The sequence below is a fragment of the Peromyscus maniculatus genome, chromosome 21 (genome assembly GCF_049852395.1).
Source record: "Peromyscus maniculatus bairdii isolate BWxNUB_F1_BW_parent chromosome 21, HU_Pman_BW_mat_3.1, whole genome shotgun sequence".
Classification (NCBI taxonomy): domain Eukaryota; kingdom Metazoa; phylum Chordata; class Mammalia; order Rodentia; family Cricetidae; genus Peromyscus; species Peromyscus maniculatus.
The window spans coordinates 45,505,437-45,532,583 of record NC_134872.1 but is presented as its reverse complement, the minus strand read 5'-3'; the positions used below and the strand labels follow the sequence as shown (position 1 = coordinate 45,532,583).

The 27,147-nt window shown below is 50.9% G+C and overlaps 1 protein-coding gene across 10 annotated transcripts in view; it reads right to left on the bottom strand.

Moving 5' to 3' along the window:
• Window positions 1-27,147, bottom strand: part of Daam2 (dishevelled associated activator of morphogenesis 2) — a 111,634-nt gene that overhangs the window by 5,737 nt on the left and 78,750 nt on the right. For 4 of the 10 annotated variants that reach the window (XM_006994400.3, XM_076557582.1, XM_042266004.2 and 1 more), the window contains exons 9-23: window positions 26,451-26,517; window positions 25,302-25,419; window positions 22,620-22,758; window positions 18,667-18,725; window positions 18,346-18,530; window positions 17,396-17,695; window positions 13,374-13,481; window positions 10,697-10,840; window positions 9,871-9,977; window positions 8,656-8,740; window positions 6,413-6,519; window positions 6,078-6,166; window positions 2,346-2,514; window positions 1,777-1,884; window positions 135-195 (exon numbers count right to left, since the gene is read on the bottom strand). In XM_006994400.3, coding sequence (XP_006994462.1) covers window positions 135-195; window positions 1,777-1,884; window positions 2,346-2,514; window positions 6,078-6,166; window positions 6,413-6,519; window positions 8,656-8,740; window positions 9,871-9,977; window positions 10,697-10,840; window positions 13,374-13,481; window positions 17,396-17,695; window positions 18,346-18,530; window positions 18,667-18,725; window positions 22,620-22,758; window positions 25,302-25,419; window positions 26,451-26,517 — 1,846 coding nt within the window. The remainder of the gene's footprint in view (window positions 1-134; window positions 196-1,776; window positions 1,885-2,345; window positions 2,515-6,077; window positions 6,167-6,412; window positions 6,520-8,655; window positions 8,741-9,870; window positions 9,978-10,696; window positions 10,841-13,373; window positions 13,482-17,395; window positions 17,696-18,345; window positions 18,531-18,666; window positions 18,726-22,619; window positions 22,759-25,301; window positions 25,420-26,450; window positions 26,518-27,147) is intronic. The other 6 variants (XM_042266007.2, XM_076557583.1, XM_042266008.2 and 3 more) reach the window with 3 other exon arrangements.

The following is a 27,147-nucleotide window of genomic DNA, read 5'->3' as shown; positions in this document are numbered from 1 at the left end:
CCCTGGGTCATCGAAGTGCATCCCACAGGGCTTCTGCTGCCTGAGATGTGGGGGCGGGGGCATTGGATCCAGTGATGGCGGCAATGTGGCTTCTCCGTGGGAAGCCTCCACTGGGGCCCAGCAGGCTCACTTACCACCTCCACTGCTCGGAGACCCCTTTTGAGATTGCCCACCTCCTTCTCCAGCTCTGCTAAGCTGTGGGGAGACAAGGGGAGGGAAGAGACCCGTCAGCTCTGGATGTGAGAAGCCAAGGGTGGTTCGGAGAAAGGGCAGCTTGAAGCACGGGGGCCTTGCATCCCAGCCCCTCTTAGGCCCCTCAAGATCACCTCCCTATGTGCCTGTTGGTGTCTGTAAGTGTCAGGGTGAAAGCTCTGCTCCATGGATCCTTACAGATGCTGTGTATCACATAGTTCCTGTGTGTGTGTGTGTGTGTGTGTGTGTGTGTGTGTGTGTGTGTGTGTGTGTGCAGGTGCATGTGTGTGCATGCACACACACATGGAAGTCAGCAGACAACTTCAGCCGTCTCTCTTAGGAGCTATCTACCTGTTTTGTTTGTTTGTCTGTCTGTCTGTCTGTCTGCTTGGGTTCTAGGTATGGCCCTCAGACCCTCATGCTCCTTGCTGCACTCTCTCCCAAGCGCTGTCAGAAGCTTTCTCACACTAGTGCCTGGCTTGGGATTATTTTTCATTACCACTGGGCAGTGTTCACCATCATCTAACAGGTGTCTCCCCACAGCCCTGTGCTGATGGTACTTAGAGGTGGAGCTCTGGAGAGATGCTTTTGATATGATGAGGTCAGTCCTGAGGGTGGAGGCTCTGAGATGGCACAGTGGCTCCTTGTTATCTGTCCTAGCCTGGGATGCCGCTGCCACACTGTAGTGTGCCAGATGTTAAGCAGATTGTGGCACCATGCTTGTGGACTATCAATCCTCCTGAGTCATGTGCCAAATACACTTCAAATTTTTATAGTTAGCAAGTCTCAGGTGTTTTGTTATAGCACAGAATATCTCCCACACAGTGGCATTGGATACCTGTTAGCTTTAACATGTCTGGCTTCCCCAGATCCCCAGATTAAGTCTGGCAGCCTTAGCAGATGCTGTGGATGCCCTGCCCATTACAGTTTAAAGTACCCATTCTTCCAACCAACCGGGCTTAAAATATATGTGCTTATTTTTAAATTTATTTTATATATGTGAGTGTTTCACCTACATATAAGTGTGTATCCCATGTGTGCCTGGTACCTGAGGAGGCCAGAAGAGGGTATTGGATTCTCTGGAATTATAGATGGTTGTGAGCTACCATGTGGGTGCTGGGATTTGAACTGGGGTCCTCTGGAACGGCTGACAGTGCTGTTATCCACTGAGCCATCTCTCCAGTCCCCAGCTGAGTGTTCTTTATTCTGGGTCAGCCCCCCCTGCCTGTTAGAGTTGTGTTACCCCCAGGACACTTAGCCAGTGTGCTGCATGAGTAACCCACTCCTCCCCCACCGTGGGGTAAGCATAGAGGGTGTTCTGTTCCATACTGTTTCCACGTTTGCCCCAGTGCAACTGGCTCAGTAATGCCTGTTAGTCATTCTCTCTACACATGGCTTCCTTCTTCCTTCTTCTGGTGTTTTCCAGAATCACCTCTGAAATAAGATGATTTGCACCAGCCAGCTGTCTCTGTCTGGGTCTTCTAAAAGCATGCCCTGAGACCCTGCCCACTCCCAGTGTCCCCTCAAGCGAGGGAAGCCAGCTAGTGTGACCACAGGCGAAGAAAGCATGGAGAGACCACTTACTTGACTTTGGCGGCTTCTGATAGGTGCCGCAGCTCTGAGGGCATGTTCAGGATGTCGGGGAAGTGCTTCTCCAGGATCATGATCAGGTAATGAAGCAGAGAGATGTTCCTGTGGGTGACAGCTGCATCAGGAGAGGGGGCTGATGAAACCAGACAGAGTGTGATGAGAGGAAGAAACGAGTGGGTTGGAGAGATGGCTCAGCACCTAACAGGGCTTTCTGCTCTTCCAGAGACCTCAGTTTGGTCCTGAGCATCCACAAATGCCTGTAACTCCAGTGCCAGGGGATCCAGTGCCCTCTGCTGGCCCCACAGGCAACTACACACACACACACACACACACACACACACACGCACGCACGCACGCACGCACGCACGCACGCATGCACGCACGCACGCACGCATGCACGCACGCACGCACGCACACATACCCCACCCCACACTAAAACAATTCTTCAAAATGTTTTTAAAATGGACAAGGCAGTTAGAATGCAGAGCTAGAAGAGGGCTAGAGAGGGGTAGGGAGACATAGGGACGGAGTGAGCAGGGCTGAGGAAGCCCGCGAGTCCCCACCTGTCAATGCTGGACTTCGTGTCAGCAATCTTGTTGAGACTGGCTACCCGGAACCCGTAGGCGCCCCCACGCTGCCCCTTGTTCATGAAGTTACCAATGGCGAGGACCACCTCCAGCATCTGCTTCAGGCGCTTGCTGAGGGTCAGCTCCCGGGAGGCCAGCAGGATGGCTGGGGAAGAGAGAGAGCTCAGGATGCTGCACGGACTGAGCCAAGGCAGCAGGGCCCCTGGCTTCTCAGGGGGGTTATGGAAGAGGCTACCTTTTCAACTCCTGGGTAGAGACTAGCTGTTCTCTTCAGGACCCTCCATTTCTCAACCACCCAGGACAAAGCTACCCTGCCCTCAGAGTAGACTACCCCTAGAATGATCTGGACTGTCTTACCATGCACATAAAGATTATTATACATTTTAATGAATACATACTTGAATATGGCAGTTTTATTTTCCTAGACCTAACAGGTTTTGTGCTTCCTGAAGCTCTGACACATTTTAAAGTTCTGTATTGTATATGTGCATGTATATTCATGTGGATGTGCATGTGGATGTATTCATGTGCAGGTATGTGCACATCAGATGTGGAGGTCAGAGGTCAACCTCAGGTACCATCCTCAGACAACGCCTTGGGTTCTGAGATAGTGATAGGAAGACTGGTTTGCATCTGGTGGTCTCTGGCTATGCAGACAGGACATTCCTGTAGATGCTTGTTATGAAAATAAAACAAAGCCCTTGGGGCGTGGAAGGTGGTGCCCCCGTGGGTGGGAGCACTTGTTATGAAAACAACAGGATCTGAGTTCAAGTCCTCAGCACCTACAGAAAAAGCCAGGCATAACCATGCATCGGGCTGTCACCTCAGTGCTGGAGAAAGAGGGGAGCCACAGACAGGAGAATCCCGGGAGCTAGCCAGCCGGTCTAGCCCAAACAAGCTTCAGGTACAGAGAGACTGTCTCAAAAGCCAAGATAGAGAGAGATGGACATCTGATATCTTCCTGTGGCCTCTGCATGCATGCACATGGGTGTGCATTGTACACACGTGTGCACATGCCACACACAAAACAAACATAAACACATACCACATGAAAAGGAAAACCCAGGCCAGATGTTTGCAGATGTTCTCAGTCAGTTAAAAAATGTAACTGTGAAGAAGATGTTATAAAAATGAGAAGTGAGAGTTCTCCACAGTCTTTAGATCACATGTGTGCACAGTCTATGAGTTAACACCCCCTGTTATGAGTTTGGAGACTGTCGGGCTATGTCTCAAAGGGGCATGGGGCTTGGCTGAAGAAATGGCTCAGCTGTGAAGGCTAAAGCTTGCAACCGAGGACATGAGGGGTACAGGGCTTGGAGACCCTCAATTTCTTAACTTGGGTTGATTATATGGCCAGGATGGTGGTCACATCCTAACTGCCCAGTGCAAACAGCTGCAATAATTTGTAGGTCCCTCTGTGTATGTGCCATATTTCAATAAAAAGTTTATTTTCAAAAAAGCAAATAAAAGTAGGTGGTGGTGGCGCACACCTTTAATCACAGCACTTAGGAGGCAGAGGCAGGCAGATCTTCGAAGCCAGCCTGTTCTACAAAGTGAGTTCCAGGATAGCCAGGGCTACACAGAGAAACCCTGTCTTGAAAAACAGAAAAAGAAATTTTTACTTGCAAAAATCCTCAGCCACTTATATGACTAGGGAGAGTTTTCTAAGGTTGGTGGGCTGTTTGAAAAATCTACAAAGGAATATCCTTTAAAAATGCTAAAAATGTTGGCAAAACAGAAAATGATCAGAGTTGAAAGGAAATCAGAGGAGATGAGAAAACTCCCGTCTGTGATGCTGACATTTTAGAGGCATTCACAAGAATAATACATTCATGAATACATTCATAAGAATATTACATTTGCAGTCACATTCATCCAGGCTATATTTAGTGAATCTACTTGTAATGAGAATTGGTAAATTTAGTATACTCAGCAATGAATGTATTCATAGGGAGAATATATTCAAAACAGAATTGGGAAATTTGTCAAACTTGGTAAAATGCCCTAAAGTAACTTCACCTGGAGCCCTGTCTGGGGGAGGAGAGGGTGGGTGTCAATGGCTCCACACCTGGCTGAGGTAGGTTTGATCTTAGCCACTTCGGGAATACTTCTGGAACAGCTAGGAGGAGGAATCTCAAGGAGCCCAACTCCTGAAGAGCCCAGCACACGGACATGACTGTGTGTGTCTTCAGGCTGCTCTCCTCACCCTGGCTCAAAGCCCTCCAAGGAGCCCAGCCATCCACAGTGGAGGGTGTCTACAAATCTGGATCCCAGCTGGAGACGCGGCACGTCCCCACAGCTCATCTCTCCAGAACACCTTTTTCTGTGCAGCTTGATATTAAAGAGAGGCTTTATGGAGTCTCTGAGCCCTAGAGCTTGGCTACGTCTCCTTGGAGTACCTGACGGTCTAAGAGGAAACCTTCCCAGTGCCTAAGCTACTCTGGTTCCATAGTTCCAAACAGCCACTGACATTTGCTCCACTGAGCTAAGAGGGATAAATAGTTGAGCACCTGCACCTTGGCCTGTGCCTCAGGTCCCCAAAGTAGTTTGCAATAGGAAGAGAGTGGAGGTGAAGAGGCAGATGATCTATTCTTCATACAAGCTGAAGGTCCCTTGTTGCCTGTACATGTGTGTACACACTGAACACTGCTGCCTTTATCTCTACAAACTCCTACTCCAGAAATCCCTAAGCACCCTTTGGGAAAGACCCAACCTGCTCCCAACCTGCTCTCTGAATTAGGCATCTCAGAGAGTGTCCAGCAGGGGGCGCCCATGCTCTGCTATGGCTCCAGCTTGGCACCCTGAGTATCCAAGATGGTTTCTTGTTCTTTCTGCCCTGTAAGTCTTCTTACCCCCAGGTGAGACCCCAACCAGTTTCTCCTGCTTCTGCCTTGCTGGGTGCACATATCTGCCCCCCCCATCCTGCCCTCCACTCTTCCCCACGACCCCTGAGTCCTGCTCCTCTGCCACCCCCATAGGCAACCCCAAGGATATGTTCTCGGACACAGTGAGTGATGAGGGACAAGAGGGAAGGGACCAGTTGGAAGGGCAGCAGGCATCTACATGGCCACAACACTCCTCACAGCTCTCAGAAATGGCGATCTGGAGAAGGCCTGTATCACCCAGACTCTCTATCAAGCCGGATACCTCTAGGTCTATGCGGTGGCCTGCTTCCTGGTGAGCTTGCACGTAAGCAGACATGCTCAGTAGACCTTGTGAACGTGGTGCTTCTCAAATAGGAAATGGTGAATGACTGCATGCCGGGCTCCAAGAAGGGTGCTGGCTACATTCCTATTTCCAGGTCCTTCCTGTCCCAGGCTGGGGCAGAAGTCAACTGATGCCCTACCCTGGGGAGCCAGTGTTAGGCAGAGGAAAGCATCATGTGGTCAGCACATATGCCAACATAAACAAGAGCATTTCTCCATAATAATCATACTTCAAGTTGATGGTCATTCCTGTAATCTCATCACCTGAAAGGTGGAGGCAGGAAGATTAGGAGTTCGAGGGTAGCCTCAGCTACATAGTAAACTGGAGGCTATCTTAGGACACATGAAACCCTGCTGAAGAATGTAAGGTCATAGTTTTGAATGTTATCCTTAACTTGGGTAGGTCTCTGGGGTCAGGGTAAGGCAGAAATGTCCTTCTGCGCCACCAATCAACCTGGAGACATGTCCCCACCCCAGGTGTGCACCACAAGCCCCAGCCTACCTTCTACTTTGGGCTTGGCCTCTGCCAGCCGTTCCTGGAACTTCTTCTTGAAGAAGAGGGCCTGTAGTCGCTGCTGGTAGTGGTCAATCCTGTGGACAGGGCAGGTTATGTCACAGGTGGACCCGGGGCTCCGAGGCAGCTCTAGCTCCCACTTGGACCATCCTCTCCCCTTCCTTAGCAGAGCTGACCCCTGACCCCTGCTCCTCCTGCTACACCCGGTGCCCCATTGGCAGAGCTGACCCCTGACCCCTGCTCCTCCTGCTACACCTGGTGCCCCATTGGCAGAGCCAGGCCCTGAATCTCCTCCCTCCTGCTACACCCGGTGCCCATCAGACCTGCTCATTTCATAGAGGAAGCGGTCTGCACGTGCCATCCGCTCAATCTCATGCTTGTGCTCCTCCAGGAGGTCAATGTCGCTCTTCTCAGGGATGAACTTGAGGAGCTGTCAAGGGCAGATGCAAGTCAAATGGGAAGCTGTGGAGCAGTGCATACAGTGTGAAGTGTGGAGAGGCTCACGCATTGCTCTGCTCAATACTGGAAGGGCCTGCTTGAGGCAGGAGAATGAAGAATTCAAGGACAGCCTGGGCTACATACCAATTTCAAGGCAAGCTTGAGCTACCTAGAGAGTTGAGGCCAATCTGCTCTACACATCCATTTTGAGGTTAGCCTGACTATATAGTGAGCTCAGGTATTTTCCGTGAGTATGTGCATCATGTGGGTGCAGTGCCTGCAGAGACCAGAAGAGGGCATCAGATCTTGTGGAACTAGAGTCACAGAGGGTTGTGAGCCTCCATGTGGGTGCTGGGAACTAAGCCCCAGACATCTGTAAGAGAAGTCAGTGCTCTTAACCTCTGAGTTACCTCTCCAGTCTTTGTGCTATGGTTTGAAAGTGTCCCTCTGAACTTCACATGTGGAAACTTCCCAGTTAATGTTAACGACATCTGGCAGTAGAGTCTTTGGGTGGGGGTAATTGGGGTTAAATGAGGTCACAAGGGCAGGGCCCTAGTCGTGGCATTAGTGGGCTGATAAGAGAAAGAGAAATCCAAGTTATGGCATCTGTCTCCTCCCATGATGTCCAGCACAAGACCTCACCAGGTGCCAAGCAGATACAGCACCATGCTCTTGAATTTCCCCGCCTCCAGAACCATGAGCCCAGTAAACTCTTACCCATAGATTAACTAGTCTCAGGTATTTTGCCATAGCTGCCGAAAATGAGCCAACTCACTATGTTTAATTTGCATCTGCCTCCTCTCACTCAACATAACATCTAAGATTCTCCCATGCTGTATATCACTAGTTTATCTTTATCTACTGCTCAGTAGTGTTCCACTGAAGGGATGTACCACAGTCTGTTTATCCAATTTCCAATTAATGATCAGTTAGGTTTCTCACCCTCTGGGAGGTTTAATAAGTCAAGTTATTATAATTATGTCTATATATGTCTTTTAATATTGATATTGTCCTCTCTTTAGTGTGTGCCTAAGCATGAGATTCCTGGGCAGACATATGTTTAGCCTTAATACGCATGCCAAATAGCTCTGCAAAGTGAGCTGAGTGGGAATTCCAGTTCTGCCACACCCTTGTCAACATGTGACCGTCAGTCTTTAATCTTAGCTAACGTGTGGGCCTGTGACACTCCTTTTCTAGGGTTGGCTGTCTTCTCTGGTGACTGCTGACATTGGGGCCTTTTATGTGATCACAGGCTGCCAGGTACCATCTTCTATAAAACACTGGCTTCAGCTCAGTTTCAAAACGGGGCTTTTGCCACTTTCTCATCTATCTGTAGCGTTCCTTACTCCAAATCCAAGCCGTTTGTTATATGTCTGCTTGAAAAACACTGTCAGCACTGTGGGCTTGTTATCACCTGAGGCAAAGCACATCCTGTGGATTGACACTGGCTCCTTTTCTTCTCTCTTCAAATTTTAAAATTTATTTTAATTTATGTATGTGGGTCTTTTGTCTGCGTGTATGTCTATGTACCATGTGTGTGCCTGGTGCCCACGGAGGTAGAAAGAGGGAGTCAGAGCCACTGAAACTAGAGTTATGAGCCAGCATATGGGTGCTAGGAAATGGACCCGGGTCCTCTGCAAGGACAAAAAGTGCTCTTAACTGCTGAGCCGTCTCTCCAGCAGCCCAGCTCCTCTTTTGAGATAGAGTATCATGAAGCCCAGGCTGGCCTCAAACCCCAGGTCTGGGATTACAGATATGCACCACCACACCCAGTCTGGGGATGGAACCCAGGACGTCAAGCATGCTTGACAACTGTGCTCTTCATTTTAATAAAGCCCAATTGGCAGCATGGCTGTCTGCCATGTCCCAGGTCTTCTTAAAGGACAAAATGTATTAAAGTGAAAGAGATCTGAGGAGGAAACAATGGTTGTGCCGCCTGACCCTTCCCTGGGACTTTGCAGGGGCCGTGCAGTTCCCTGGCAGCTTGTCCTAGAAGAAAGCCTAGTCCTGGGAAGTTTCTGGAAACACAAATGCCTCCAGCTCCATGTCTCTTGGACCCACGGATTTCAGCCTTTCTGGGCGGAGGCTGCCCCTGGCTGGGCTCCTCTCCTTTCCTGAGGGTCCTCACCTGCTCCAGCATGTCCTTAGCGAGGTCTTCCTGTTCATCCATCCTCAAGATGGCCTGGCGTATCTCCTCATTAGAAAGCTTCAACCTGCAACAAACCCGCCCTGAGCAGCCTGGCCTGGCCCTCACCTTCTCCTCGCCAGCTCCAGTTCGCACCCTCTCTCCTCCCTCCTCCACACAGGCTTCCCAGGCCAATTTCACAATAGAGTCTAATTTTAATGAAGAGGACGTCCGACGCACTCCACATGTCACTAATGAGTGTTTTAGTTCTCATCGAAGCCCGAGTCCCTGATGCCTTGCTTGATGAGACACGAGGGACTGAGATGGATGGGCAGAGGCATTCTGGCAGGCCTTTTTCCTCCTCCACCCTCCCTCCTGCCTCAAATATCCTCAGCATCTCTATGGGAGGACAGAGCAGGGTGTCAGCAGAACTCTGGGGGAACTTCTCGCTCTTGCGTCTCTGACAGTGCCCCGTCCCCACCCAGCTCCCACCATCTTCCCTGCCCACCACCTACACAGTCCCTCTCCACCCCTCCACCCCTCCACGTACACACCCACCGGGAACCCTAGGGAAGGGGCACTCCTCCAGCACTCAATGGCAGAAACTCAGGCCAGGGAACTTGTGGGAGGGCAGAGGGGGCAGATGTCCCAGAGGACGCTGTAGGCGGTACTAAGAATAGAGCTTGGGGCGGTGCCCCTGACCCTGCCTGGGGGAGGCCCCTACACAGAAGCTGTGCTGTTAATACAGATCTTGCTTGTTTGTTCCAAAGCCCAGGGAAATGCTTGCAGGCTGAGGTCATGCCGCTGCCAGGCCTCTCCGCGTGGGCCCTCCGTGCATCTACAGTAGCACCACTGGCAGATGCCCACTCGTCAAGAGCCTCATGGATAGGGCAGTTTCCTGTCTGAAGAGCCCATGCTGTGGCTCCACATAGACTTGCAGGACAGAGGTCTAGACCAGCATCCATCCCCCTCTCCTCTGGAGAAGTCAGAGAGGCAAGGCCAACATCGCCACTGATCCTCGGCCACCTTTCCCCGGGCCTGCAGCTCAGCTGTCATGTGTATTGTTTTGCTGTGCTCTGGATGAAGCCAGGGCCTGGTGCATGCTGGGCAGCCAGGCAAGCACTCTCCTGTAGAGTTATATCCAAATCTCAGTCCCTTTACCTCCCATTTTGGGCTTCTCCTGGGGGGTGCCTTTCCCTGCTACAGGTGAGTACCTACTTGGAGAGAAGAATGATGCAGTTCTGAGCCCTCCGGCCATCGATGACTGACAGTTCTTTGACCTTTCGGGAAGCCAGGTAGATGTCTTCTGTGGACCCCAGTTCTTTCTGCAAATGAGTTAAATGGGACGACTGAGGTCGGTGCTCCGGTCATCTTGCCCACCTCCCAGACCCGCCCTTCCTTCAGTGTGGGGACACCCCTGACCCAGCGGACATAGAGAAAGAGAAAGAGAAGACGGGAGAGGTAAGGCATTAACCACCAATTCTTAGGAGAGGATCTATGATTAGCCTGGGCTAGGAAGGGTAGAGGGTAGCAAAGGGTACCCCCTCTTCAAATTCGGCCTCTCTTGGAAACCCAGGAAAGGAGCTGTGGAAATGGAAGCCGGAATTGATCTCTGTGGCTTCAGGCAATATGGTGTTGCCTATCATACACCCACCCAGAGCCTCCCTGAGCTTATGATGAGAAGCTGATCCAAACCCCCGTAACACCATAGTTTCAAACTCCTGGAAACTTCCAGTCTATCTCAATATGCCAGGACCAAAGGGTCCTACAAGGTCATGTGGGAAAACAAAGACAGAATCCATACTGAATTCACTTCTGGGATGCCAGTAGGCAAAATCAAAGCTCATGAACCTCCTCCTGCTGGGCCTCCCCGACCAGGGACTCGGGAGCCTGTTTAGCACACAGCTATGACTCTAGGGACTTTCCCAGAGCACATGTTCCAAGGCACACAACTCCAGGGCCTGCCAGGCACGCCGTTGTCTGTGGATTTTCCCTCTGGAGTTGTGCGGTGCCCAACATGTGTAGTCACGCTGGAAAGCCTTGCCTTGGGACTGGCAGGTGACACAAGGGACCTAGAAGCATTCTCCATTCTGTGGACATTCGCCTCCGCGGCTGGCAGAGGTCTCCTTGGAGGCCCTCCATCTCTCATATTTCCTCTCTCTCTCTGGGGACCCTCCTGCACGCCACCCTACATGGATGAGTAATAAAGGCTGGAAGGCCATGCAGGCAAGCCTTCTCTCATGGACCCAGTTCCGGGCTGCAGCCCAGGACAGTGGGTAAGAGACGGAACAAGAGTGACTCACCTGCTGAGAATCATGTTAGTTAGCGGCTCCTAAGCAGGCAGCAGCCACAGCCATGAGAGAGCTAAACATGCACAATGTTAGTCAGTAGGCTGGGGACTCAGGAACGTCGAGACACACGTGGGCATCCTTGGTATCTACCCTGTCTACTGTGTCCCCCGGAACAGGAGACAGGAACCCAGAGATAGTCATGGACAGCTGCCCAAGGCAGGCATGCACTCAGAGAAGCTGGGCAAGCAAACGCCGGGCAGCCTGCCACTGTGGGACCAGGGAGGTGCCCAGTGGAGCCATGTAGCTCCCAAACGTGAGAACTAGGATCCCAAGCTTTGAGAACTAGTTCTTCCCTGCCTCTGCTGGGAACCTGCTGAGGGGACAGAGGGTGCTCCTCCACCCTGGTGAACTCCTGTATCAGAACACAAACTTGAACCAGAAGCTTGTGAAAATCCTGATCTCGGGGGCAGGAAAAGCAGGCAACCTTGAATTTGGCCCTTCCCTGTGCTTATCTGATGTCTAAGGAGACCGAGAAGCACATCTTGTCCCGTGTCTTTCTTCCTGACACTGATTGAGTTGGAGCCACAAGCTCAGAACCCACCTAGGACATAGAGAGGTCTCAGGACCGCCTCTGCCCCGTGGCTCAAGGCTTGGGGCCCTGAGGTATGGAGAGGTAGCAACCAGGTCAGTTTGGCCTCTGGAACTGCTCTAGCTTGACTCCTGTGACTTGGGTTCTGGATACTGATGTGAGGGAGCCCAGCTGAGCTGTGAGGGTGTGGGCTCAGCAGCCTGAAGTGGGCAGGTCAGGTGGCTTTCAGACCTAACTCTTCCCAGCAGCCTGGGAGGCCTGAAGCGCACAGGAACTCTTTCCTACCTGACTCCTATCCCAGCTTAGGGCTTGGAGTTTGAAGGGGCCAGTCCAGAACCCCATCACAAACGAAGAGGAGGCATGGGCTTGCCATCTCTGCTACATTCATCCCCCCTACCCCCATCCTACTCAGGGCACAGGTGTTCACACGACTCTTCCCATACTGCCCTGAGCATGCCAGCCTAACCACAGCGTGAGCTAAAACCCTGCTTGGAATTAAGAGTAGAGGATCAGACGTCACAGACACCACATTTAAATCAAATAAACAACCATTTGTTTTATCTGGAACCCCAAGACGGGCCAGTGTCAACTGCACACCATTCCTTTGGCTAGGTCCCATGAGACCTTGGCCCTGACTACCCCATGAAGAGTCATCTCCAGGTCTAGACTCGGCAAAACCCAAGTAGGGGACCCTCTGCAGACTGTTGGAGACAGGCCTCAGCACCTATCCACCAACCAGGGCTCAGGGCCCCTGAGTATAGCAGAAGTCCTCAAGGCCAGTGTCCTGGCCAAGCAGAGGTGAAGGAATAAATGTGCAAACCTTAGCAGATGCACAGAGAAAGCAAGGGCCATAGAAAGCAAGCCCCTGCACTATTCCTCACCAAGTGGACCCGGGGAAGGCTCCCAGGTGTGACAGTTGCACTCAGATTCCAGAGCCCCCTCCCATCTTCAGAGTCGCTCAGTATTGGAAGATGAGGGCTGACAATCGGTACCCTGGCAGTCCCTACAAGTGCTTATCATTTTATACCTGTATCTGACCACAAGCCACAACCCCCTTACATTCTCTGTGGCTGGAGGACTGGCCATGTACAGAGACTCAGCAGAGAAGGCCCCAGGCTCAGGCTTGACTCTTGGAAGTGGTATGGAGCAGCATCCATCACCTTCCCTACACCTTTAGCTTCTCTGTAGGTGTGTGTGTGTGTGTGTGTGTGTGTGTGTGTGTGTGTGTGTGTCTGTGTGTCTGTGTGTATATGTGAAAGTGTGTATGTGTATGTGCATTGTGTGCATGTGTGTGTGCATTGTGTATGTGTGTGTGCCTGTATGTGTGGGTGAGTGAGTGTGTGAGTGTGCATGTGTGTGCCTGTTTGTAAATGTGTGAGGGAGTGTATGGGGGGGGGAAATGGTGGGAAATGTGGGCTGAAAACTACAGCAGCCTCTAGGTATAGTCTTTTATTCCCGAACCAAACAGAACAGTGCTCAACAGAGGCCAAGTCTGGGAGTCTGCTTCCAATGAGGGGAAACACCATTCCATCCCTAGAAATGGCGCGTTGAGCCCTCACTGGACTGTGCGGCTCTTATTTATCTCTTTGCCCTTGGCAGGAACATGGAAACTTATTACCAATAAAGTCATTCAGCATATCTGTGAGGAAGGAAAATGAAGGAAAGATAGAGGGGAAAAGGGAAATGAGAGAACAGGCGAGGTTTAAATACAAGGCGTGTGTGCGTGTGTGCGTGTGTGCGTGTGCGTGTGCGTGTGCGTGTGCGTGTGTGTGTGTGTGTGTGTGTGTGTGTGTGTGAAGGTTGAAAGTCAAGATCCAAGAAAGCAGAGGATATGGTCTTACCTGGTGCCTCTGATATGCCGAGAACATTTTTTCAAAATCTTCCAGGTCCAGAATCTGAAATACCTGCATGTCATCAATCTCATTCCACACGGTACCAGAGACACGCTCCTAAGATTCGGGGTAAGGAGAAGAACCTCTGGTTGACCCGGCTCCTCCATGACAGAGATGCCAGTAGTCCCCTAACCCATCTGTCCCCACAGGCAGACCAAAGTCACAGGCTACAGTGGCCAGGCTCTCATCCTTCCAGAAAGGGGTCCAACAACACCCGCCCTTCTCCAAGCTCCTGCTTCCTCAGTGTTCTAGAGGGCAACCTCCTGCGTGTCCCTGCCTCCCTGTGAGGCCGATGGAAGTGTCTCAGAAACCACTGGACGCACTGGAGTGTTGGCGCACACACATGGAAGCGGGGGCTGTGCTTCTTCAGAAGGATACAACCAAAGGGGAGCAGTGCTCCGGGAGCACTGTGCATGCCTGCTCACTGACTGGAGTCCCTGGGAACACTGTGGCTCACACATATGTGGGATCGTCTGGGCCTGGGCATACAGCGTGCTCCCTGGATCTGAGATGGTCATTTTCTTTCCCAGGAACTTGTTCCTACTTTCCCAGATTACCAGAAAGTGGACACGTGCCAAAAGCTGGGGCACGCTGGCCCCATGCAGTGACTCAGCTCAGATCAGCAAAACTTGCCTCAACTTCCTGTTGCTCAGAGCCAGGGAAGGTCCCCATCCTTTATGATTGCCATTGACCCATACATGTGTAGTTTCCAGCTTCCTCGATGGAAGCAGTGTCCCATGGTTTTGGACGCTTGTGCTAGGGTCTCTAGAAGCCCACCCTGCACCAGCAACCTTGTAACACCGTGTTGATGGTCCAGAGGACAAGCAGGGAACAGGGGAGCACCCCTCCTCACTGACAACCCCTCCTCCAAGAATCCTTGTCTCCTCTCCAGCATTTGTCTTTGGAGCAACAATCTCCCAGTCGCCTACTCTCACCTGTCCAGAGGCCTGTCAGGCCCCCATCCTAACACCCCTCGCTACGTACGGCTCCTCCTCAGATTTGAGACAGTCTACCTTTTCCTCACTTCTATTTTCTTAAACTCTGAAAAGGGGAGGCTAGGCCAGAGTCAAGAGGGAGGAGACATTCCTGTGGCCTTCCGAAAGCCAGGGACCCTCATGTGGAATGCTGGACTGGGAAACTCACAGCAGCAAGGGATGCAGGCAACTGGCCAAAGCCAACACAGACGCATTCTTTTCACGGTGGAAACAACCGCTGTGTGTGTGTGTGTGTGTGTGTGTGTGTGTGTGTGTGTGTGTGTGTACATTTAAGAGCATATGTAGGATAGAGGAAGGAGCTAGAGAGAGAAACTTGGCTCCTGGAAAGGAAGACATGGGGGGCAGAGAGAGAGGATGGGATGGGGAACTGAGTCAGGATGGCAGGGAGAGGAGCAAACTGAAGCAAAGGGGGATCTGGGAACCCAGTGTCTCCTGAACATGGGCAGGGATGGGGAAAGGAGGCTCGTAAGAGTAAAGATTCCAGTCCTTTGTATTCTTGTGGAGGTCAGAGCAAATCTCCCTGGTATATCCACCTTGGATGATAACTCTCCGATTTAATTTTTCCAACACTCTGTCATCTCTAGCCTAGATTCCCGGGACTTCAGACCCCTGGAGATAGCCACAGAAGTCACACGCAGCCTTTCCCCAGGACCATGCTTCAGGACAGTTCCCTCACAGAGCACCGCCTTTGGGGCTGAACAGCTCCACTGACTGACATTTCTGACCCTGCTATTATGTGACCTGTGGACAAATGGAAGGATAGTATTTCAACCCCATAGCCCAAATGGGAAACTGAGTCTAAGGGAAGCATAGTTCAACTTTGTTGACATGAGAATCATGGTGACACACTTAGAGTACATGTGGAAAACACCATGAATAGTAACTAATCTCACATCATTAAGACTGTCCATGCCAGAGTGCTCTCTAGCTAGTATATCAGTCAGTCTTCACAGCCATCCTTCGGAGGGCATTGTGATGACCCCGCCCCCCAATTTACAGATAGGAAGCTGAAAATCAAATAATTAACTCGTCTGCCCTGTCACAGAATCAAAAGCTTGGGATTGAATAGTGGGCTCTCAAACATCACTCAGTGCACTTCCACCCATAGGACGGGCACACGGCCCTACTCGCGGTCCCTAAGGAATCATGCAGCCTTTATAAATCCTGGACCAGAGCAAAACCCCAAGCACGGAGGTCAGCATCACGACAGAGAAGCTGCTGACGGTCATGCCTGTATTTTCTTCGTTTACTGTTGTTGTTGTGTGTGACGTATGTGATGTGTGTTCATGCAAAGGTCAGAGGACAACTTTATAGAGTCAGGTCCCCTCTTCTGGGACTGAACTCACCCCGTCAGGTTTACACAGCCAGCACTTCACCTGCCAAGTTATTTACCAGTCCTTGACTGTATTTCCTTAATCCCTGTCACATGCTATAGTTTAATACATGTCATGTGTGGGTACACATGTGTGTGCATGCACATGTGTGTACAGTGCATGTGTGGACTAGGTCAACTGCAGGAGTTGTTCCTCAGGAGCTGATCTTTACAGCTTCTTTACAGGGTTTCTCACGTGGCTGACTGGCAGTCAAGCCCCAGGAACGTTCCTGTCACTGCCTCTTCAGTGCTGGGATCAGGCACATGCTACCATGTTCAACTAATTCTCCTTTTCTTTTTTCTTTATTTTCACGTGAGTGCTAGAGATCAAACTCAGGTCCTTAGAATTGAGTACTTTTCCAATTGAGTTATCTAAGTCCTTTACATCTGCTAAAATTATTTTTACATTTTTTTATTTTGGGGTGAGTCACACAGGCCACGCCACACATATTGAGGGGGGTCAGAAGTCAACTTTCAGGAGTCAGTTCTCTCCTCCCACCTCATGGTTTCGGGGGTCCGACTTGGGTTCTCAGGCTTAGCAGCAAGCACCTTTGTACACTGAGCATCTCACTGGCCCCTAACTTGCTACATTTTAAAAAACAATTTATAAGTTGAAAGTGTGAGAATTTAAACATTTTTTGACCATGTCAGCAAACTAACATGCTTTGCTTCCCACATAGCCTCTGGCTTTAGGTTCTGGAATGTTCTTTGCCTGCACACGTGCTCCTGGCCTGTGGCTTTCTCACTGCAAAGCAGCACGTACAAGTTACAGCTGCCACCTAGAGAAGGTTGGAGCCTTATGGTCTAGCTGTGCAATGCTGTTACAGGCAGCTCTAATTCTTCAGTAACTCAGGAGGTGCAGGGGGCAGTATTCACACTCCATGTTTCCACCCAGACTGGGCAGCCAGAAGTAGAAGGATCTTAGAGACCATGATGGACAATCAAGCTATGGTAACAGACCGGGGAAGTGATTTCCATGGTCAACACAGAGGCACACTAGGATTGGTTAGGGCTGAGTAAGTAAAACCGAGTGCTCTGTAAGCACTTCAGGCTATGTCTCCTAATCAGTCAGACCCAACGCTCTCAGGAGGCAACGCCATTTCTTCCTTCATCACCTCGGCCTCATTCTCTCAGGCAGGGTCTCTCACTAAACTGAAAGCTTGCCACTTTGGTTAGGCCAGCTGGCTTGCAAAGCTCCTGGAATCCTCTTGTCTCTGTCCCTCAGTGCTGGGGTTAAGAGCACATACAGCCATAACTAGCTTTTTATGTGGATGACGGGGTTCAAACTCAGCTCCTCGTGCTTACAGAGAAGGCGCTCTTGTCCGCCATGCCATCTCCCTAGCTCCTAATGTCTGCTTCCCCATTCACCCCCAGCACACACAGGTTCTTTGCAAGTGGCTTTGACAGGAAGCACAAGGTCTGCCCTGAACACTGCCTCCAGTGTTGGTGTCCAGAGGGGACAGCGAGCCACCTGACTCCAGCCAGGCCCTCATCAGTGCCCACCATGCCCACCCTGGCGCCTGACCAAACAGAGAATCAGGATGACTTGTGCGAAGCGCAAGGTGCAGGACATGGAGCTGCCTGCTGGCCCCTCGGCGACTTACCTCGTTCAGCTTGACCCAGTTGAAGGACTTCAGTGGGTGTGAAGGCTGGGGGACGCGCTTTTTCCTGAGTGGGGCACTGTTGCTGGGGAAGGGGTCCTGAGGCAGGGGCAGGCCTGAGCTGAAGCACGGCGGAGCACCTGGGGGGATAGGAGGCCCTCCGGGAGGAGGGGGCGGTGGGGGTGGGGGTGGGCAGCAGGCAAAGGGGAGCGGGGGCGGGGGTGGAGGCAGGTCATTGGTTGTTGTGGAGGAAGACAAGGTGAGTGGACCTCCAGGGGGAGGTGGGGAAGACACTGGGCCGGTCTGTGGGAAGACAAAAAAGACAAGATGGTGTGCCCATCAGTACTCAAGCTAACCGGGTCTCCGCGTTATCCTCATTTCCTACCTACTGAGCCTTCTTCAATCCTTCATGTACATTGAGACACCATTTTCTCTTTCTGCATCTCAAACAGTCAACACACACACAGATACGCACAGACACATACGTGCACATGCACACACAGATACAGGCACACACACAGATACAGGCACACACACACATATACACATGTATGAACACTCACACACACTAAGTTAAACATACACACAGACACTAGGCAACCAAAGTCACAACCACCAAAGTGAAACATCTGGATGCATGCATGCAGTGGTGCAGGCTACTTGCTGCACAGAGACATCCAGCCAGAAGGAAGGGGCAGGAATTCTGCATGCACTCCTGTCCAAGATCCACTTCTGGGAATGGTGTCATCCCACCCTGAATTTGTTAGCACAAAGGCCTCACCCACACAGACTAGTGAGCCACTTGGGTTGTGGCTCAAGGTGCCCCTTTCTCTTCTCCTTCATGTTGGGGTTCTTCTCTTCCCCCCACACTTGCGCTGCCCACTCTAACCTGAAACTCAGGGAGCTGGCTGAACTACAGGACTGGGAATTGGAGGATGCCCGTGCACGCGTACTGAGATTTCATTGAGTTGGGCTACCAGTTCTGCCACTTGTCCCCTAGCTTGGCGCAGTTCCTGGGACTCCCGGGCCAGCTTGTCCTTCATCTTGTTCAGGGTCCTCATCATCTCTTCCTTCTCCAGTGTCTTTGTCTCGCATTCCCGCTCCTTTCTCTCCAGCCTGCTCACGAGCTCCATGTGTTCTGGAGGGGAGGGGACCCCCAGGAGAGTGAGAGGAGAGGGAGCAGGTATGACTTCTCTGAGGGAGGAGATGGGGTCCCAGGCAGGGTGGGCATGGGTCCAGGGAGTGGTGTAGCCGGGTGAGGCGGACCCTCTCACCCTTCCGGAACTTCTCTGCTTGGTCCCGCCACTGCTTCACTTCGTTCTCATTGATGAGCCTGTGGAGACGTGGAAGGGACCACGTGACTTTGACGTTATCTCACCTCTCCCTGGAAGACAGGCATCTCTATTCCCCAGAGATAGAGCCTGATCTCTGATCTGTCCAGACACAGGCTTCTCACATGCCTCTCCAGGTCCCCATTCCTTCCCATTCTCACTCTGTGTCCTCATGGACCATGAGAACAGGAAGGAACCCAAGTCATTTCCAATTCAACTCCCTGTGTGACAGTTGATAGGAATTAGAGGTAAGTGCTAGATAAAGGACTGAACTCAGGCGGTCTGTAGTACATGCACATAAATATATGCATACTGATACACTTATGCACTCTTACATTCACATATCACACACACACACACACACACACACACACACACACACACACACACACACACTGGGAAGCTATCCGCCCAGCAGAGCGGAGGAGTGATGGAGCATGATTGTGGGCACATCTGAGACACAGGACAGCTTCATTCATAGCAAATTCTTCTAACAGGTGTTAAAATCACCCTTTCCTCAGACCCTAAAGTTATGAGGGATTGAATCCCACCCTGACAGCCCAGTTATCATTACACTTTTACATTTGTTTCTTTTCCATGCCACTGCAGGTGCGATCAGAGAGGACAACTTTGCAGGTTTATCCTCTCCTTTTCCTTTCAGCATGTGATTCCCATGATTGAACTCAGGCCATCAGGCTTGGCAGCAAGTGTCTGCACTTGCTGAACAATCTTGCCGGCCCATGGTGAGATTTCTTTGGAGGGTTGCTACTGTGGTCATTGGGGTGCTACATCTTTTACCACCCAAAGAAGTGGTTCCTTGGGCATGGACAGAGTCTTGATTATGTCCCCTGGTCTGGGGAGGGGTGCAGGGTGGACTGGTTCTACTTGGAGCCAGGCAAATGCAGATGGTAAAGAAGGGCTAATCAGCTCAGACAGCGTGGCTGTGCTGGGACCTGTTGGCGCCCCGTGAGTTTGCTGACACAGCCTGTGTGAGTGGAGCAGATGGCAGTTTGGGCCCTTGTGGTTGAACGGGGCTGATGTCATTTGTCTATGGAGCCCAGGGGTCCATTTAGCAGATAGCTGGAAACATCGAACTCTAGGCCAATGTGTGCTGCCAGAGAGGCGATAGACAAGCAGCTTGATGGGGGTGGGGAACCTCTTGCATGGTCCATGCTTTGGGTTCTATAGGGAAAGAACTCTAGAGGACCCCAATGCACTCATGTGCACACCCAGTGAGCAGGAGGCCCATTACTACAAAGCCCGTCAATTAAGACCTCTAAGACCTTTCCCCTTCCCCTTCCTGCCTCCTGTCCCCAGCTGCATCATGAGGGGTATCAGAAACTTGTGTTAGCCAGTAGATCGGGGACACAGACACACTCAGAGGAGAAACGGAGCAGAGACAAGAAGAGAAAAGGCCAATCATACCCCACACATGCACAGGCGTGCACATGCACGCATCTATGCATACATACCACCATCCCATTCCTATTCTGACCTCTGGGGCCTCAGAGGAGAGACACTTAAAGCTAAATCAGGTCTCATATGCTGATTCATATGTGGGACCAGCCCTCCCATTTGCAGTAGCTTAAAGTGATTTTAAAGACTTCTGCAGTCCAAGAAGACACAGAGGCTTTGCTAGAGCCCCGGAATCATCATGTCTGGCACAGGAAACGTTTCCTCACTAAATAATACAGAGAGTTTGCAGAAAACCAACTGAAGCCACCATGTGATTAGTTTACTAGCTGTGCTTGAGCAACAAACCAGTTAGGGGTTGGACGGAATCAACTCTTGATCATTTGTGCAAATAAAATGAGAGTCGTTTAAAATCCACTTTGCATTTGGCTTTAGAATGCAAAATCAGGAAGGCAATTTGTCCCTGGAAGGACAATTAGCTCAAACTCATATCAACGTTAAATAAAAAAATTAATTAAAAATACCCAGGACATTAGGGTAGGTCTTATTATTAGCTCACTAATGTAAACATGAATGGTTTCTGTGTGTCTTCGAGTACACTCTGTAAAAGGTCTCTGACAACTCATGCAATTGGCTTATGTTCAAATGGCCATGTCCCATGTCAGTGGCCACCAACCTTCTGTAAAGAGCCAGCATTGGTATTTAGGTGTTTTGTGCACTGTGCACAGTGGCCGTCACACAGTCCTGGTTTGTTGGTGTTATGTGCACAGTGGCCATCACACAGTCCTGGTTTGTTGGTGTTATGTGCACAGTGGCCGTCACACAGTCCTGGTTTGTTGGTGTTATGTGCACAGTGGCTGTCACACGGTCCTGGTTTGTTGGTGTTATGTGCACAGTGGCCGTCACACGGTCCTGGTTTGTTGGTGTTATGTGCACTGTGGCTGTCACACGGTCCTGTTTGTTGGTGTTATGTGCACAGTGGCTGTCACACGGTCCTGGTTTGTTGGTGTTATGTGCACAGTGGCCATCACACAGTCCTGGTTTGTTGGTGTTATGTGCACAGTGGCCGTCACACGGTCCTGGTTTGTTGGTGTTATGTGCACAGTGGCCGTCACACGGTCCTGGTTTGTTGGTGTTATGTGCACAGTGGCTGTCACATGGTCCTGGTTTGTTGGTGTGAAGTATAAGGACATGCTGAGGCCATAGCTCAGGGGGTAAAGCTCAAGACTTGAGTTTGATCCCCAGAACCTGCTTAGGTAACGGGTGAGGTGGTGCACACCTGCAGTCCTTGTGGCTCTCTAACTGGCTAGCCTAGCCTAACTAGGGAGTTCCAGGCCAACAAGAGACCCCATCTTAGAGGAGATGGACAATCTACCTGAGGACAGTATCCGAGATTGTCCGTTGGCTTCCATATGCACATCCTACATATGCATGCATACACATATGAACATGCATACACAGGTATGCACATGACATATGTACACACACTCCAAAACAAAAATAAATAAAGGAAAAACAAAACAATTCTCAGTCCTAACTGGAGGACTGGGCTGGTTCATGACCTATAGTCTACAGGCCAGTGCTCTGTGTAAATGCTCTTAGCCCCTTTGGCTAAGCCTTGCCGTGGACCATGGAGAACAGAGTTGAGAGTGTAACACATGCTCATCCTGTCCAGCACAGACACCAGCAGGCTCATGACATGGGGTTATTCACATTTAAATGAGACAAATAAAGAATCGGGTCTCTCGGTTACACTTGCCATGTATGTCCAATACTCATAGGCCAAATAATGGCTGCTGCCATGGGTAATCTGGACTGCCATCTTGACAGGATGTAGAGTCACCAAAGAGGCAAACCTCTGGGCATATCTGTGAGTAATTTCTTAGGTTGGGTCCACTGAGGAAAGAAGACCCACCAGTACCATTCCATGGGCTAGGGACCTGGGCCACACAGAGGAGAAAGGCAGCTGAGCACCACATCATCTCTCTCTCTCTGCACTCTAATCAACAACCTCAAGATCCTGCAGCTAGATGGATTATACACTCAGCTATGAGCCAAAAGAAACCCACCCTTCTTTTCTTTCTTCCTCCCTCCCTCTCTCCCTCCCTCTCTTCCTTCCTCCCTCTCTCCCTCCCTCCAACCCTCCCTCCCTCCCTCTCTTCCTTCCTCCCTCTCTCCCTCTCTCCATCCCTTCTTCCCTCTTCCCCTCCCTCCTTCCTTTCCTTCCGTTTTCCTTTTCTTTCTTCCCTCCTCCCTCCTCCTCCCTCCCCCTCCCTCCCTCTGCTTTATCCAAGGATTTTGCCACACAAACAAGAAAAGTAACCAACCCAGCTGCCCCACTGGACAGGGGCTTCTATGCACTACAGAACAGAGTTTCTGAAGTCTCACACGGGTTGGAGAGGGAGCTGAAGTTTTGCCAGGGGAGCCCAGAGGGAGAGAAGCAGAGCTGGCAGAGGCCAGGTCAGAGGCCAGCTGTAACTCACATGTTGACGACATTCTTGACGTTGAAGTTTTCCAGCGGGGCCAGGTCAGGGTCCATGCCCCGCTCATCCTGGAGGACGATCTGCTGGAGGATTCGGTCCAGGAGCTGCCACTGCTGGAAGTAGCCACCATTCCGCTTGTCTGAGGGACAGAAGGCATTGGAGCTGTCCTGAGCCCTCGAACCCCTGGAGGCCTTGCTCTGCCATGACTGCCTAGGTTCAGGCCAGCAAGTCAAGCCCTCCCCCTCCCGAGAAGCTCCTGGTCTGATGAAGAGGCAGTGCTGCTGCCAGTCATGGAGACTCACAATCCAGTCAACTCCTCCTCATCCACAGATGGCCTTCCATGACCCGGCCAACCCTCCTAACATTTCTCTACAGCGCAAAGTGCTTCCTCTTTCCTGTTGAGACCCTGGGCATACTGTGCCCTGGGCATGTGAATGGCTTTTTCTACTGTCTATAAAAAGCATCCATTTGAAAATATAACAGGCTCGATAATGAAGTCTCCGGGGAAAACGTAACACAAGATTTCATGATTATCTTTGTTTCCACTTTACAGAAAAAGATGAATGGAAGCTGGTCCCATATATGTGCTAAGGGCATCAGGATGAGTTGAATAAGGGCTGAGTGAACCCAGGGAGGCTTCTCGGTGGAGATGACCTTGAACTATGGAGGCAAAGGCTTCTTCTCATCCTCAGGTATCACCGTCCACCTGGGTGTGGACTTCTTTTCTACACAAGAGCCACTACCTCTCCTTCCTGGGTTGCTTTATCTTTAATGGCCACTAGGAAAAATTATTTTAATCCTGACATCAAATTCTGCCTGTGCCGGGCAGTGGTGGTGCACACCTTTAATCCCAGCACTTGAGAGGCAGAGGCAGGAGGATCTCTGTGAGTTCGAGTTCAGCCTGGTCTACAGAGCAAGATCCAGGACAGGCATCAAAACTACACAGAGAAACCATGTCTCGATAAACCAAAACAAAACAAAAAAAATCTGCCTGCAAGCTAGACAATTGTGTCTTCAAAGCCCCATTTAGAGGCAGAAGAGAGGGGCCCACCAAACAGGGAGCCTCTGCGAGCAGAAGAAACCAGATTCCAGCAACTTCCACGAAGATCTGGGCTGAATTTGAGATTAAAAAAATGTGTGTGTGTGTGTGTGTGTGTGTGTGTGTGTGTGTGTATTATATATATCTGTGTGTGTATAGTATATATGTCTCTCTCTCTCCCTCCGTGTGTGTGTATGTGTGTGTGTGTGTGCGCGTGCATATGTGTGTGTGTGTGTGTGTGTGTGTGTGTGTTATACATGTCTGTGTGTGTTCCCAAAGACCAGAAGAAGTTGTTAGATCCCCTGGAGCTAGAGTTACAAGTATTTGTGTGACACCAAATGTGTGTTCTGGAAACCTGAACTCAAGCAAGTGCCTTTAGTTGCCAGCCACTTGTGCAGCCCCTGGGCTGTGTCTGGAGAACTGTGGCTCCCTGGTGTGGCTCCCTGTCTTTGTCTTCCCCTTACCATTCTCCCCACACCATGTTGTTAGCCTGTCAGTTTGCTGTTCCTGGGGAACGCGGTGTGCAGGCAGCTCCCAGCTCCCAGCTACATGCTTCCTCTAAAGCCTGACCCCGAACCGAGAAAAACAACAACTCTATGTGAAGAACCCGCTCAGAAGAAATAGCATACAGGCTGTCCTGTTGGAACACCATAAGTTGTAGTTTTTACGGCCACCACCTTGACTTTGGCGATCCTGATTAGGCTGATAATTACAGAGGACCAAACAAATTTTCAAAATATTCTATTTTTGGAAAGCTGGATGCAGCTGAGGTTCATTTCCAATTATGTTCTTGGGCAACGATGAGTAATCTTGAATAATTTATTCTCATACTATTACCCATGAACACATGGATCTTGAGAACTCAGCCACCTGCTCCCAAGATGCTCTTTGTTGTCTATAAAGAGAGTAGGAGTAAGCAAGAATGCTAAAACTTAAAAACAAAGCAAGCACGAGGCTGGGGAGATGAGTCAGACTGGTAAAGTGCTGGCCACACCATCGTTAGGACCCAAGTTCCAGCCTTAGCATCCAAATAAAGGGGCTGGGGAGGCAGAGGTGGGAGGAGCCCTGAGGCTCACTGGCCAGCCTGTCTACCTGAATCTGTGGTCTCCAGGTTCAGTGAGAGACCCTGTCTCAAAAAATAAGGTGGGGAGTGACTGAAGAACACCTAATATTGACTTCTGGCACTCACATGCTCACACATGTGCGGGTGCACACATGTACACACACATGCACATGTACACACTTGCATACACAATCACACACTACAGTCAAAACGAACAAAGCAACATGAGCATTGCATATCTGTTCTGTTTCTCTAAACATGAAACTTCCTTTTGCAAATGACAAGAAGACTCAATGTACCTGCCATCAACAGATCACAGAAGATACATTTTTGTCATGATCAAACTGCGGCTTGTTGGACTGCAAGGCTGGGGCTGCTCCAACCATGTACTTAGCCCCACCCCCAGGGTGGCATGAGGCAACCCAAGGAGGGAGGAACCTGAGTCACTGGGCCCGGCCTCCTGAAGGCCAGCACAGAGGGACTCATTCCAGGCCCAGCGAGCTCCCCATCAAAGGCTCACCCCCACCTGGTGGATAGAGACCGAGGCCCGGGAGAGCGGTGGGGCGGGCAGGGTACTCACATGGCATCTGCAGGCAGTGGTGCAGCACAGAGAGGAGGCAGGGGTAGGCCTCCGTGTGCCTCAGCTTCTTGTGGATCAGCTCAAACATCTGGGAGGCGCTCTTCGTGTCGATGTGAACCTGGAGGGTTTAGGCCACAGTGAAGGGCAGAGCCGGACAGACAGTCGCGGAAGAGACAAAGGGCTGGGAGCCACTATCTCTGTCCTCCCAGCTCCATCCCTCTCCGGGAAGGATCGCCCCTTTCCTGACTATCATCCAGGAACAAAAAGGATGGAGCAGGGGTGGCGGTAGGGATCATACAGACGGGTTTCCCCACCTCAGCACCCCTGGCATCTTGGAGCAGATAAACCTTTGGTGCGGGGCGAGGCATTCCATGTCTTGAAGAATGTTTGGTGCTATCCCTAGCGACTGCCCCTAGATGCCAATGGTCCCCTCCCTTTTCCCTCCCCAAGTTGTGACATGCAAAGCATGTCCATGCTTGACCAGTGCCTCATGGAGAGGCAGGAGTAAAACCACCCTGCCTAGGAACAGCTGAGCCACACTAAGGGAAGGAAGGGGGCATAGATGCTTCAAAGGAACAGATGGCCTGGAGTTCAAGGCCCAGATCCACTCTAGGAACGGGACAGCTAGTAACCTGCTAAATTCTCTAACCTCCGATTCCTTATCTGCAATCCCAGGCTGTGAGTGTGTAGTGGGTGGTAGCCCTGCCCCAAACGAGGCTATTGTCTATGTAGGATCACATGATACATGTAAGCAAGGGCGATGTGTGTATTTTGAGTCCAGGAGGCCCAGATGAAAGGTTTGGTTTTCTAAGCACCATCTGGCTCAGGATAGAAAGAAGCAACTTGGGAAATTAGGGGGCCGCAGGGAAAAGCCAGCCAAGGACAGGACTCGAGGCTGGGTATGTTCACTCACGAGCTGGCTGTCTTACTTTGGGGCTTCTCGTTTCCTGGGGGAGATGACCAGGTATGGCTCATGAGGTGAGGCCCCAGAGCAAGCACACCACCAGGTTCCTTCAGAAACAGGACCTGGCCACAGGGTACCACTGGGGATCCGGCGAGCATGGGACTGACTTTAAGCAAGGATCTGGAGCAGTGGTCGAGGGACTTCCCAGGACCTCATACAAATGTCCCACCCCAGAGGCACCTCACCATGTCAAACCTCCGGGCTAGCTCCAGGTCGTCCTCATTCCGGACCATCTCAAAGAAGTCTAAATGCCTAGATAGATGGGAGGGGGTAGGTAGGGGTACAGAGAAAGTGTTATTAAAGCTAGAACACCCCCGGTGGAGGGGTCCAACCCATTCAATATCCCATTGACTATCTGAAAGTTTTATTCAGGTGAAGCTAAGGCAAGACCAGAAAGAGTCTATACACTATAAGCCAACCCCCAACTCCTTGATAAGACTTCATGGTCTTCCTTTAGGGTGATCATGTCAAGGTGCTGTCGCCACAGATGCGCATTTCTCCACTTTGACATTGTTGACTTTTAGGCACAGTTGTGCTTGGTGATGGGAAGCTGCTTTGTGTGCTCAGGTTATTCCTCAGCATCCCTGACCTTTACCCCTAAGATGTCAGCAGACTCTCTGTCCTAACCAACCGTGGTGGATCAGATGTGCAACCTGAGCACTCGGGAGGCTAAGGTAGAAGGATCGTGAATTTGAGACCAGCCTGAGCTGTATCTAGTCTGCGCTATAGCATGGAACCCTGTCTCAAAAACACAGAGGCTCCACTCCCAACTTGCCAGCTCAGAACACCTCTGGGCACTGCTAGGTACCTCCTGGAGGATAAAATCACCCACTTTCAAGGACCACTCTCTTCCATCTATCTTCCCGGTATTACCATATCATC